The sequence below is a fragment of the Crassostrea angulata genome, chromosome 1, assembly GCF_025612915.1.
Source record: "Crassostrea angulata isolate pt1a10 chromosome 1, ASM2561291v2, whole genome shotgun sequence".
Lineage (NCBI taxonomy): Eukaryota > Metazoa > Mollusca > Bivalvia > Ostreida > Ostreidae > Magallana > Magallana angulata.
In genome coordinates this window covers 6,416,383-6,431,317 of record NC_069111.1, presented here as the reverse complement: position 1 = coordinate 6,431,317, position 14,935 = coordinate 6,416,383, and the positions used below count along the sequence as shown (strand labels likewise).

At 33.3% G+C, this 14,935-nt stretch overlaps 1 protein-coding gene across 1 annotated transcript; it reads left to right on the top strand.

The window, feature by feature from the left end:
- The first annotated feature begins 1,446 nt into the window (after window positions 1-1,446).
- On the top strand, window positions 1,447-5,468 carry LOC128157079 (uncharacterized). The gene is made up of 3 exons (XM_052819447.1): window positions 1,447-1,589; window positions 3,821-3,952; window positions 4,183-5,468. Exons 1-3 carry the CDS (start codon window positions 1,448-1,450, stop codon window positions 4,452-4,454), a joined length of 546 nt encoding a protein of 181 aa, XP_052675407.1. The 5' UTR covers window position 1,447; the 3' UTR covers window positions 4,455-5,468.
- Window positions 5,469-14,935: the final 9,467 nt, after the last annotated feature.

The window sequence follows — 14,935 nt, the reverse complement described above, 5'->3', positions numbered from 1 at the left end:
AATTACGATGATTCGAAGCACGTACTGTCTTTTTCAAAGCCGGAAAGAGGGTTAGGTTTGATCATTATTCTTCAGTTGGCACTTGCCCCAGTAGTCTGATTAAAACCACCCCCTTCTCCTATCTTAAAATTGTCAGGGATCCTGACGTGTGTAAGGATGAAGGGGGGGGGGGGGGTCATCAAACTGTACTTGGCCGTCCCTATCCCCACTCATGTTCTCATGCAATGAAAAAGAGAATTGCTTATTTTGCTGAATCTCAGATTTCCTTAACAACCCGGCGTTGTTGAATGTCTGGTTTTATATTAAGTTTCAATTTATCCAATTAACCATACATTTCTCTTCAATCATCAATATAAGATTAAAAAACTGCCAAATACCAGGTATTTTATTTAGTGCGCTCATAATACATTAGACAAAGTGGAGGCTGCGTAAAACTTGTTTTAAACTTTTATTAAATGATCGCTATTGATAAAATATCTCTTTCACCTGCCAGCTATTGGCCTGTGTAATATAAGTAAAATGGTCCTGTACAGATATAATGGAGAGCTAGGTCCCCTCCCTGTCTCTGCCAGGTGTTTTGTGGCTGATTCTTGTTTTTATTTCTAATAAAAAATAGTATTTATATTCATTTATAGGTCATTCACGCCGGGTTTTCAGAATGTATAGTTATCCGGCACATGTATACACTTAAGAAACATATTTACCCCTTTCAATTCTAAGGGTTGTTTTAAAGTGGTGATACTTATAAATAATAAAATTATGAATTCTTGTCTAGCGTATCAATGTTTCGATTATAATTTCAATTTAAATAGGTGAAATTCGGTCCATTACGCTTTACAAGTATAACGTATCGTTTATAGGAAAGAATTTCAAGTCTTGGTTTTATATTCTGCACTATAGCTGTGACGATTTTTGAAATATTTTTTATTTGTTTGTTTTGAGTGTTTAAATTATTTATTTTTGTAGAAATAAGAATGTAATACTAGGTATATGTGTGAATCCAGATTTTATTCGATCCAGAGAAGGTTAAAAATTGGATCCGAAAAAAAATGTTTCAGTTCAGAGGAGGATGTTTAAAACTTTAAAAAAATGTCTAGATTTTTGGGGGGAGTCCGGACCTTCTCGATCACACCTTCCCCATCCAGATCTGCGCGTATGTTATACATTTTTGAATTTACATGAAAGTCTTTAATTTTATAAAAATAGTTAAAATGTGTAAAACTGAACTATTTGCCTCTATTTCTACATTGTAATTTGTGTCACTGAACTGAAGTACACGGTAAATCTGGTTTCAGTGAATTTTTATTCATTTTTATACTTATGAATTTTACAAAATTTTATAATTTAAAAGAAATTATATCTGATTACATCCTTATATAATTTTTTTAATTAACAAATAGGCCCCTATTCCAAAGCCTCTCTCCTGTACGAGTTATCTAATTTAAGAATGAGTCACACCTGCGCATATCACTTTGTCAAAGGTATACTTCCGGTGTTATTTGAACTATGTGAGAAAGTAGGAAGCAACTTTAAAATGGCAAAAACAACACTTGTGTGTCTTTTTGTTTTCATCTCATTATACCAGTCATGTAAGTTATACTTTATGGATCAATGTTATGTTTGATAAAACGAGTAAAGTGAAGATTGCAATGTAATGAAATATGTTGAAGTGATGCCTGACGATGCTCATAAATCAAAGACTTGAGTTGTAATTTATGTTTGTATTTACGATATACTAAATACCTAATATAATATTTATTTATAATTGTGGATTATTGGTTTAAATGCTTAATATTTTCTTTGATCTTCGTTTTTACTGTTTGGCAACTTTTCTTTGTATCTTTTTTTGTTTCCTACACATAACCCCAATTACCACATTTGTTTCTTTGGTGAGGTTAACCCAGTAGAATAATATTAATATAAAGTATCAAACTAAGATTTGCATGGAGTACAGTCCTTAATCATCATTACCATGATTGAAAGTTATTTAGAACTATTTGCTGTTAAAGTTAAAGCAGTGGGCATCTGTTTTCTACACATCTATACAATGTCATATAGCCTGTTTGCGGGTAACTAGAATTACCGAAATACCCGTGATATACCTAAATGCCCTTCAAAAACACCGAAATGCCTCATTTGAGCACAAATATTTAGCATCATTGTTTAAATCTAAGTGTTTAAATGTATTTCCCCAATTTTCAGTTTGATAATGTAATTATTTTGACATTAATAGCTATTTTTAACATGTGTAGACATTGGGTTAAGAACGATAACTCTTGCATGAATTGCTTTTCACTCGTATAGAGGTGTGAAATTTTATTCCCAGAATAAAATAACCAAGAATTAAAAATAACAGTTTATCAGCTTTTATTTTTTGATATCATATAATAATCATCAAAAATCCATATAGAGTGGAAGCAACTATAAAAATAGCAACTATTTCAAAGGCGTAATTCCTATCAGAATTGCTCCTTTCTCTTGCACACGTATATAACACAAGTTCTAGTATTATAATAAATATACATTTATTCAAAAAATTAACTTTAAATACAATAACTATCTATATATGAAAATACTAGACATACACTCTTTATGGCGTAATAATGGGCATTTTGGTGTTTTTGAAGGGTATTTCAGTGTTTTCACCGGGTATTTCGGTAAATCGCGGGTATTTCGGTAATTCTATGTACCGCCTGTTTGCCTATTTTCCATATCTTATCTGTACGGTACCGGTATTGTACCAGTTATTGACTAAAACTCAATGATTTCTTTTTGTTTTTCTTTATTTTTTAATATTTTTGGATAAAAGTTGACATACTTTAAATTGTGAACTCCTTTTTTATCCATCTGTTAGGTTATATCATTAATTAGAATCCAAAACATCTTGTTTTTCTGTTTTAGCACGCCTGAATTTGCTGAGCTTTTATGATTCACTGTACCATTTATTGGCTTCGTAATCATATCATACTAAAATCCCTGAATATCTTGATTTGATACTCTGCAAATTGTAATTTGAATTATCTTCCCTTGTGGGGTCAGACTTAACATCTTACGGATTAAGATACATAAACAAATCTCAATTTTATCTCATAAAATCATTCCTTTGTTATTATATGGTAATAAATACAAAATCACTTGTAACGTTACATACATAATTGTGTAGTTAAGTATCAGCTGCACTGTGATTCTTTCAGAATTTAGTGAATTGTATTGTTTACATGCATTGATAATATTTGATAAATCAAAGAAGAGATATAAAAACGCACCACAGAGGTCAAATTCTATTTTGAACATATTACATCACTTTCCCCTATGATGAAAGCGCTAAAATGTAATTCAACGTGTAAACAATGATCGCTTAAGCTCATGTTTAAGACTTATTCAAGAAAGTTTTAAAGCAAACTTACTTTTCTTTATTCGAAGCTGACAACCAAATTTAAAATATGTCGAATAGTCACAAGTTATAAGCCTGAACCCTCAGTTTAGCCAACAACTGGTACAGTACCACTCAGTACCAGTATATTAAACAGTTTCAAAACATTGTTTGATTGCTAGAAAAGTTATCTTACACAATGTATCAGAAAATAATTTCCAGAGATCACAGTATTATAATCTGCATTGATATGTTGGTAAACAGTACATGTGTTTGCCATGATACTCCTATATGCATTATTAAATACGTAAAGTTCATAGCATCAAGTTCGATAAAAAATATTTTTATGGTCAAATAAATTGACCGTGGAAATTGGTTATTTTATAGAATTTTGTTTAACAGATTGATTTAAATTAAACGGTATTGTTAAAATCTCTGTACTTTCAGGCTCTGCCATCATGTGTCACAGATGTGTGAGTGCTATGGGGGGCTGTGGAGATGATCTTGATTGGAGAATGTTTCCATGGAGAGATTGTGGAGATTCAGAGTTCTGTGTCAAAATCATCAAAAAAGTTGGAAGTAAGTGTTGAAGTCTGTATGTAATATAGAAACAGGTTGCACATGTATGTATCTCTGATAAAGATCAATATCTATAATCCTTCGTTTATGTTCAGTCCAATCTTTAATTAGATTGTTATGTTATTGTGATGTAGTTTTGTACATTGATTTTTTTTTCTTGTAAATAGACATAATTTATCATGATAAAGACATGAGACACTCGGTGAAATATAGAATTGTATATTTTACAGGCGAGCACAACATAGTCCGGGACTGTGAGAGTAGTCTCATGAGGTCCACGCGTCATCGACTCCTGATGCCAAACTTACGTCGCCATGGCTACTGCTTACCAGCCAGAAAGAACGATGCCTACAAACCCATGGACACAGAAGACGAGAAGGTCATGTACTGCTTCTGCAACGACTGGAATGGTTGTAATTCTGCCTCCAAGATTTCCTCCAAAGTCACCATCATTTCAATAGTATCGGCCATCATCTCATATTCTGTACTGAGATTTATTTAAATTTTAATTTGTGATGTGTAAAGAGTCAATAAAACCATTATATGTATTTGGAACCTAAATAAGATTTAATTTCCTTCCAAGAATAATGCAGCAAAGTGAAAAACCCTGTATAATATTTTTTAAAAAGCTGCAAGAAATACATATCAGATTTGATAAGTGCCATATCACACTTGAATTTGTTGTTAGAAATTGACTTTTGTCCGAGTGTGGTACAAAATATGACTTTACATTCTCCTGTTGTTAATATCTATTAATTTTTAATATTGTGAGTATTCACATTTGTATGACTCAAGAATATTTTATAGATAAATTTTGTATATATCTGGTTTTAATACATTCTGCACATGTATATATATCATTTTGTATGCATCATAATTAGCATTGACTTGTATCTTTGTGATTTTTTATAAACATGTACTCTTCATCTCATCATGTGAATAACATTCCATTGTAAAATATACATATACTAAACATTATGTACCTGAATGTGATATGTTCAATTTTCTTTTAACTTTTATCAATTTTGTAAAATTCTTTTTTCTCCACTAATACATATCAGATAAGATATTATGTGTAGATAACTCTTCCCTTGACTGGATTTAGACTAAATTAACATATCAAAGGTGCACCTTGTGGTGTATTTATAGTTTTTTGATACCCCATGCTTCTAAATTATAAGTTTTTCCTAATTTGGCATCTTTGAAGAGAATCAGCTTTTAGAATGGAAAGATTGAGTGAATGTTGATTCAGGTTGTATTCCGGACATTGAAGTAGTTTTTGTATTTATGCTTAGTGATCGACCAGGTTGTGAGGTTTTAATTTTATCCAAAACAAGTACATTCCACGGTTCATTTTATGAAGAAAAAATTGTATATGAACTTGAAGAAAAAAGGATTCATATCAGGAAGTTGTATTTTTTGCTTTATTTCTACAATTTTTATAATGATGTGTACTTGTATGACTGATCTATTATACAAAAATCTTTATTCAGGAAATAAAGATAGAAAACTATAACTATTGTTATATTTTGTTAAAACAAAAGATTACTTTGCCATACTGGAAGAAAACACCAGCATCACTTGAAAAATGCGGGCGCCTGTAAAGTGCGAAACGAAATCGAAACGAAACGAAATGAAACAAAACGAAACGAAACCAAAAATCGAAACGAAACGAAACGGAATACAATGTATAAACAAAACTAATATCAGTTTTGACTACATAAAAATGAAAATAAGTTCATTGAAATAAATTTTTGAACCATAAAATATAACTACCTGTATGTTTCAGATTGCCGCTGTAAATTTTAAAGCCGATTATTCGAAATTTGCAAAAATTATATAATAATGTAAGTAAGTGATGTACATTCCTAATACCTTTTAATATTTCTAATGTGTTTCATTAAATGATATTCAGACGTTTAAAGAGAGAGAGAGAGGGAGAGATATGCCTAAAAACTTATCAGCGACATCACATAGCAAAGTATATACGCAAGTTTGGGAGAGAGAGAAAGAAAGAGAGATAGAGATATGATGATGATGGTGATACTTAAGGGGACATTCTAACAACAATTTTCTTTCTATCGATTTGAATTATTGTAAAAATGTAACGATCGAATACAATGTGATTTAGAGCACACTGGTTGGTTACCAGTTTCTAACTTATAATAATAATTGTTTTAATATGTATAGCATGAATTTGGACGTCGTTACGTAATTTGACAAAATTAATTTGCAATATAAAGATGATTATACTGTAAAAGTATATTTTTAAAAAAAACTGTCTTTAGTCCTTTGGCTGTGTATTCTATTTTGCGTTTTTGGCGGAAAACGGCGTCCGCAAAATCAAGTACATTGCCAAGTGTAAAATATATATAAGTCGATAAAAAAGTAAATTCAGAAATGCAGTAAATCAAATCCATGCTAACTTGTTGAAAAATTATATTCCGCCAAATACTGTACACCCTAAATATAGTGCGTTTATAGTATTTACGGAGACATTCCAACTACACGTTTTTTTTTATATTGATATGAAATATTGTAAAAATGAATCAAATACAATGTGCGTGCGTGTGAAAGGGGAGAAAGAGGGGATTGTGTTTGATTTAAGGTAATACACAGGTAAAAAACCTCTTTATATTGCACGTTAATTTTGTCCAATTACGACATCCAAATTCATGCTATACATACCACGGTATTAAAGCAATTCTTATTATATGTTAGAAACTGGTAACCAACCAGCATGCTCTAAATCACATTGTATTCGATCGTTTCATTTTTACAATATTTCAAATCGATAGAAAGAAAATTGTTGTTAGAATGTCCCCTTCAATATATCATCATCATCATATCTCTATCTCTTTCTTTCTTTCTCTCTCTCCAAAACTTGCGTACATGTATATACTTTGTTATGTGTTGTCACTGATAAGTTTTAAGGCATCTCTCTCTCTCTCTCTCTCTCTCTCTCTCTCTCTAAACGTCTGAATATCATTTAATGAAACAAATTTGAAACATTAAAAAAGATATAGGAATGTACATCACTTATTTACATAATTATATAATTTTTGCAAATTTCGGATAATCGACTTAAAAATTTACAGCGGCAATCTAAAACATACATACACGTAGTTATATTCTATGGTTCAAAAATTTATTTCATTGAATTTATTTTCGCTTTTATGAAGTCAAAATTTATATTAGTTTTGTTTAAATTCCGTTTCGTTTCGTTTCGATTTTTGGTTTCGTTTCGTTTGGTTTCGTTTCGATTGGTTTCGTTTCGTTTCGATTGGTTTCGTTTCTTTTCGTTTCGATTTCGTTTCGCACTTTACAGGCGCCCGAAAAATGCAGTGTTCTTATAGCTATCTTAAACAATTTAAATCTTCAATTGAAGAATTGAAGATGTACATTTTTAAGCTTTATGCTGCCATATATATAGAGCCCCACGTTGCACATTCAGCATGTAGGTACTAGATAACTAGACTAAAGAATCAACAACTTAAAGCAACAATTCATAAAGTGAATCGACCTTTATTGTTAATTAATCATTTGACATTTAGTTACTGCGACTATCCTAACTGATGTTACATCGTTACTGGGGTACTGGGGCGTGCTACGCCTGATCGCTCAGTATCTATCCCACAGATATTGCCATTCAGCATTCGTGAGGCTTTCTTGTTTTCTTTTAATTGGTTTCTAAGCTTTTTCAACTCTTGTTCAATTTGGTTGTCCTTTTGTAAACACACTTTGACCTTTTCCTGATGCCTGAGGGATTTTCTTGTGGTTTTCTTCGAGCTTCGTTTACACGTGTTTTGTGGGATGTTTTGGAGAAGAGAGTTGACGTTATAGATACCCTTGTTTGCAGTGTTGGACCTCAGAGCGAGACGAACAAGATCAATCGGGACATCTGATCTACGGTATCTGTATTCCTTTATGGGGGCCTCCATGCGCACATGAGGGTGGTGTAAAGGCGTGGTTTCGATTTTATCGCCAAGCAAACACACCGGCAGGGTCATCTTCTGTTGAGCAGTTTTATCAAAGATATTCAGGAGATGACGGACGTTTGGGATCGGAACAGATTCGTTAATTTCCGATGAATCTTTATTCTCTTTGACCTCTTGGTCGATCTCGTTCTTTTCACGTGGAGTCTTCTGGAGAACGTTTGGTAAAAATTCCCTCCTAACCGTGTTGGCTTCCGAATTCGAACCAGCATCGAGTGCATTCAGATCAAGTGGCGGGATCTTGATAGGTCCTACATTTCTGTGACTCCAGTTCATCAGCTGCTTTGTTTGTTTTGTTTCTTTCACTGGCAATGGTTTCATTATGGAAACAACAGGAGAATTCGGCCTTCTTTTTTCTCTATCGCTTCCACTATCAATCGAGATCTCATCCAGAATGCCGTTTGAACGTCTACTACCCCATTGCGTCCTCGGGCCTCCAGTTGATGCTTTAATGACTGCGGTGCATTTGAGGGGTGGCAGCTTTGGTGCCTTTGGTCTCTTCTTTTGAATGACAACAGACTGATCAATGGGCAAAGTTATCAAACGCGAGTGAAGCTTCTGTCCATATAGATCTTCCCCAAGATCAAGGGACGATGTTTCCTCAACATAAGCGTTTTGGACGACATTTTGTTCCAAATTGCTCACTTCTGCTCTCGGTAACTTTTTCAAGTTGGAATGAGCCGACTCATAGAGAAACGGTAATTTATAATTTCCTTGGACCCCGTAATAACATTCCCTGGTACTGTCGACACCCTGGGGATTGTACCAGACTTTTCTGTTGGTTTTACGCACAATTTGGTGGTTTCCAGGGGATTTCACATCTTGACGTAACAGCGGATGTTGCCCTTGAAACCAGCCGCACAAATCATTATTTCCGAGAGCATCTCGCTCTAACAAATCGTTCGGAATAGGGGGTAGCTCGACAAGAATGTCTTTGATATGTTGAGGTGTTTTGTTTCTATTTGTAGACATGGGTGTTCGGTTGTTTTCCAGTCTGCAAGATTTGTCTCTCTCCTCTTTCAACTTTTGTTTCAGATATTTAAGACTCGGCAACGACTCCGTCTGGTTGAATATGGAATGGTACGTTGGGCCATCCTCTCGGATGACCGTGTTCTCTCCCCAGCGCATCTGCTTGGCGTTTGTCGACTTATTGCTTTGATCTTTCGAACCTTTCGGTTTTGACTGGTTCCTTGGCATTAGGTTCATTTTGACACAAATTGATTGACACCTTGATCTGTCGTCCCGGTGCTTGGTAAAGTTTGTCCGGTAGGAGGAGCACGCGACTGTGCGTGGGACGGGCGTTTCGTTGACCCTGGCAGTGACAGGACTGTTGGGTATGGGAATGCTGACTCTACTCTCTGGCCGAGGAGTGACACAGCAGCCGTTTTCTTTGCAATGATTGCACACCACGGGCTGTCGACACACAGGTTTTGCTGGAAGTATTTGGGAAGGCAAGAGTTCGCATACATCATCGGAAAGATCCGCACTTTCCAGCTCACTGGCAAGGAATGTTGCATCAAGGGCCCGTAAAAGATCCACGATATCCTCGATTTTCCCCGTTGCTCTATTTGAAGAAGACATTGGGTTTGCTTCGGATTTTTGAGAATGGTACTCTTGCGAGGAGATTTGAGATCTATGTTTCACTCCATCGCTGTAACGGTTTAGAATCGAAGAACTGTTAAACAGGTCATCAGAGCAAACCATCATTGCATTATCCTGTTCGTTGAACCATTGAGTATCTGCGTTGTTAACTGGGCACATTGACTGAGGCTTTTCAAAATTCTTTGGTAATTGGTTTGAGATTTCGTCCAGCGCTTGGTCAATCCCTCTAACAACGGATGCAGTTTCTGCCAACCTCTGTACCAGTTTCTGTGCTTCGTTGAATTTCTCTTTAGAATTCCGGTCCATTGTACATAGCTAAAACTGTATCATCCAAACTTGAGCGCTATTTTTTTTTTTATACTACAAGTACAAGACCAATTTTTCTTTCATGTATCAACATTGTTGCACATTCAACATTTCATTATGACGTTCATGGTAACGTTTATAATGTACATGTGAATTATAATTGTTACGTCACAATGTATCAAGCGCTGTGACGTCACAGACAAGCTATTTGCCAACACTAAATACACGAAGACATTGAAACAACGTACGGCTTGAACTAGACTATGGATGCTTAAAAAAAACCAAACAATCTGTTTATAAACAAACTATACTGGTTCGATTTTAGGTTAAACAACCCGCCTGTAAAGCTACAGAACTGCTGACCTCATTGATTAAGGTACATAAGTAATTACCTCAAAAGGCGAATATGGATGGACTGAATTCAGAAAAGCATCTTTTCTGATTTTTTTAAAATGATAATCTACATACCTGTGTATTTTAAAATAAAAATAGTTTAAAAATCATTACAGATACTGTCTATGACCCGAGGACTTGAATTAAATTACATTTATGCACATATTTTCATTAAACTACTATATATATATATATATATATATATATATATATATATATATATATATATATATATATATATATATATATATATTTGAATCCGTTCAAACTTCCAAGTTAGATGTGTAGATCAATCATTACCCAGATGGTAGTAATCATTTACTAATGTATTGAGAAGAAAAAAACAAAAAAGATTTTGTACAACTGTGTTACATGTACGTATCGGTCGCGGACATGGTTAAAAAAATAACGAATATATTTTCTATGTTGTGTAAATCTTTAGATGTATGTACAATGTGTTTATTGACAGACGAGATGTTCAGCTATTAAAATTATGTCATTGTTGGATAATGGCAAAAAGAGGGATAACTCTTGTAGGGCTGCTGTATGTAGAAATTATCACCCTTTGTCTGACGCAATAGCATGTAACAGACATGTCGACACCACAAACGGGACTCCTCTCCCACTTTCTATTAATTTAGAGCTTCCCCACTGTCGTGTATCCGCGCCGGTAGTGACATGTTTGGATAACGTGAAAATGGCTTATCCATTGCAAAATCAATGAGTGGTGTGTCCTTTTTTCTATCGACAACGGGTTAAATATTAATTAAAATATCGTAATAATCATTCATATTTTTCTGAAGGTTTTGCAGTTGAAAAAAGTGTGCCTGATTTTTGTTCATCGTTAATAAAAACGACTTATTTATAGGAAAATCAATCGTTAACGTGTCATTTAAACGCTAAAGCTAAGAACTATTTCTAGATTACGTAGATAATATAACACATACTAAAAATCTGAAGCAGCCAAAATTGATTTTAAACATTACATTAACCAAATAAAATCAAACCAATGTCTTTTTAATACATTATTATGTATAAAAATAGCAATAACTTCATGCATCTGCTAAAGAAGTAGTACGGTTTGGATAAATAAATTATTCCGGTTTGGATGCTAAAATATAAATTGTGCAAATGGTACGGTTTGAATAATTTAAATTTATAGCATTTTTTTTATATTTTAGACATAGAGCAGTTTGCTTTTCATCGGTGTGCAACCGAAGATACATCTTTTTAAAAAATAGTGGATCATTCAATTACACAGATGTATTTAAAGCCAGGTAAAAAGAACTTAACATACAGACGGTGAATTTTTCTTTCCTGTCCGACATTTTTATTAACGCGATGAAACCAAACGAAGGGGGACTAAAACCATCTTCGCTAGCCAAGGGTTTTTGGTCCACTTTGCTCCCCATAAACCCTTGGCGGATTTCATTACGAAAACTCGGTGATGTGGTGGTGCTATCGAGCGAGCAACTTGAGTTGCGCCCCTTGAGTTATGCCTAATTGGACTGAATATGAAAAAATTGATACGTAGTGTTATCACATGAAAAAACACTGAACAATGTAAATATAGTTATATCAAGTTTTTTTTTTTTTACTAACATCTCAAAAGAGTACTTTTATAAAAAAAAAAAAATGAGTTAAAGCTCGAGGAGCACAATGAAATGTTTTAAGAAAACGTTTTTCACCTTTAACCTGAAAAGCAATACATCATATTAACACCTTAACAGACAACTATCTACTACTTTTATGGCAATCGACAATATGATGTGGGTTTTTTTTTTTTAGTTACTTCACGATATCGTGAAGTAAGTTGAACTGAGAAAGTGCTTGATAATAATACTATTAACATGAGCCTCGTATATATTCAATACAAAGCCAGTACATCGCTAAACGAAGAAAATTATACGATTATTTCACTCCCAGTGATATGATACAAAAAACCATAGTTGTTTGCCAAGTCATATATTTTCTCTGTTGTTAGAAATAGTTAGTCCAGAAAATTCAAGTGATGACGAGACCTAAATAAACATCGCCATTTTATATGTACATTTATTCAATCATAATTCTCACCAGACAATCAAAACGATAAATATGTATCTATGTATATCAAGAAGTTTTGGTGACTCATGCGGGAAATGAAGGTGGCGTTACTGCAGAAAAAGTACAAAACCCGCGTTAGTATATAATAATAAAAATTTCACAGTTAAAAATTTGCCAAAGCGCAGTTGTTAGGCTGTTGTAAAACTAAAAAGTTGTTTGGGAACGTTTCAATTTTTAATTTAAAAAAAATAGACAAGTATGATGTTTGATAAGTTAAATACTCTGTATCAAAAGTGATTTTTTTTTTTCATTTTCATGAAACCCATAACGGGAGACCAATAATTAAGAATATCCACGTTATCACGGTTTGTTCTGTGTAGTGTACCTATATGTGATATCGTTTCAATTTTAAAAGAGAAAAAAACACATTTGTATCATTAGACAATTTTACAGACTTTAAACTTTTTAAAGTTGGTATAATTCTGTATTTGACTGATCTCTTTTATTTTTTCACGTTTAAAGCCGATAACATTATAGAATCATAACTTAATTGAAACTGTCGTAAACACTTGTTTTTTTGTGTCAGTAAAGATTTTTGTAAGGCTGAATCTTTCGAAATTGATATCGATAGAATGATTATACAACAGAATTAACATATCTGTAAAGCACTCTGTATGCAATTTTTATAAGCCAATTGCAAGTTATTTGGAGCTTGTTTAAAATTGAAATTGAAATTCAAATTACGGTATATTAAGTTTTGTTGACTTAAATGCATGTTTTCGACGTGTATCTTTATGTTTTTAAACAATGTGACTTCGTATGTCTATCACATGACGATATCCATGTTAACTTTATTGAAAGCATGATTTGCAGTGAGGGCTTGTATATCGCACAGTAGCGATGCTATATTCTCTTCGTGAGGGGATAATTCAAAGAACTGTTTACACTCTTATATTAACCACATCCAAACCGTATCAGATGCGTATCCAAACCGTTCCTATTTTGAAAAACAAGGTCATCCAAACCTGTTCCGTTGTTCACAATTAATCGACATAAACTGCTTGTTTACATAATTTTAACACAAACTTCATAGAACTTTAAAGATTTTATATGCTTTTAAATAGATCTGACGATCTTTTTAATGTAAAAATAGACAATGTAAGCCTTAAATAACACGAAAACTTATCAAGAAGCAAATGGAGCCTCCATTTTCACTTTATCCAAAGATGTCACTACCGACGCGGATACACGACAGTGTTCCCGAGTGATTTTTTCCTGATTTATAATTTGAAGCATATGTTGATTTGTAAATGAGGTACACGAAAAAACCACAGTTAACACGAATGTTTAAAAAAAATATTGTTACCACTGGTACTAGAAGATAAGACAAACTTTGTATATATATTTACATCCACCAAGTAAGATCTCTCTTTCTCACGGAAATTGATTGTAATTCACAGCTAAATGTCAAAACGGGCTTGGTCCATATTAACGACAGGTTCTTGTTTCCTTCTCTATAATATACATGTAATTTAAGGACTTTTAACTCAATGAATTGACAGTGAAATGTCAATGAAAAGATGTAAATAGAAACAATAAAATTCGTTGACGATTATAAAGGGTTATAATAAAGGTAGTGATCATGACAAAAAAAAAATAAAACATAACCATGACCACTATGCATGTTTTTTTTTTTGTTTTTTTTGTTTTTTTTTTTGTTTTTTTTTTTTTTTTTTTGCAATGTCGCATTTTTCATATCGCGCTACAGAGACATAAATAACATGCAGAGATTGATAACTCATCGAAATTTCGCCAAATCCCGCTGTCCCTATTGTAAAGTATTCCCAGTTTAAATCAGTATATCTCTCTAATAAATAAATATTTCGATATAAAAACAACTAAATTCTATTACCAAAACATTCAAAATATTATATTTTCATGAGTTTGTGTCTTATAAACAATATTAAGAGGAGTTTCAGGTGGTGACCCGTCGTCGCCAACGATTTACAGCTGGCCCATATATTTTCTACATGTTCAAAAACTTCTAAATCCTATGCACATTTTTCAAGATCAATATATTAATTTATTAATGTGTAGGTTGGTCCCGTAACATTTTTCAACGACTCTGGCAAAACACCTTAATGTAGGAGTTGGCTCTCTCTGTTATTTATGTGTCTGCTCCATGAATCACGAAAGAAAGCACTTTATTGTTTAATTAAGAATGCTCGATAGTCGGGGCCATTTATATTATTCTTTAGATTCTATTGACCTCCTTTAAAAGGAGAGCTCTATATAATGTCCAAATATATGGATTCTTACTTTACTATAAATAATAGTTTATTGCAAAGATCTGAAGGTTAATGTGTTGCCCCCCCCCCCTTGTGACGTCACAATGCAGAGAGATCTGTGTATGTGTACAAGTACACATGTAAAACCATATTTTGCATTAATTGGAAAATATCCAACAAATAATGCATGGTATTTTAACGCACTGGATGTACATGGATTTCATATACATATACATGTATATGATACAGTACAACGATATCTATTTATAAATACATAAAGTGCTCCTTAAACCTGCTATTGGTGTAAACCAGTTTTGTGATAAAAACAGAATATTCAATACACATTGCTTTGTATG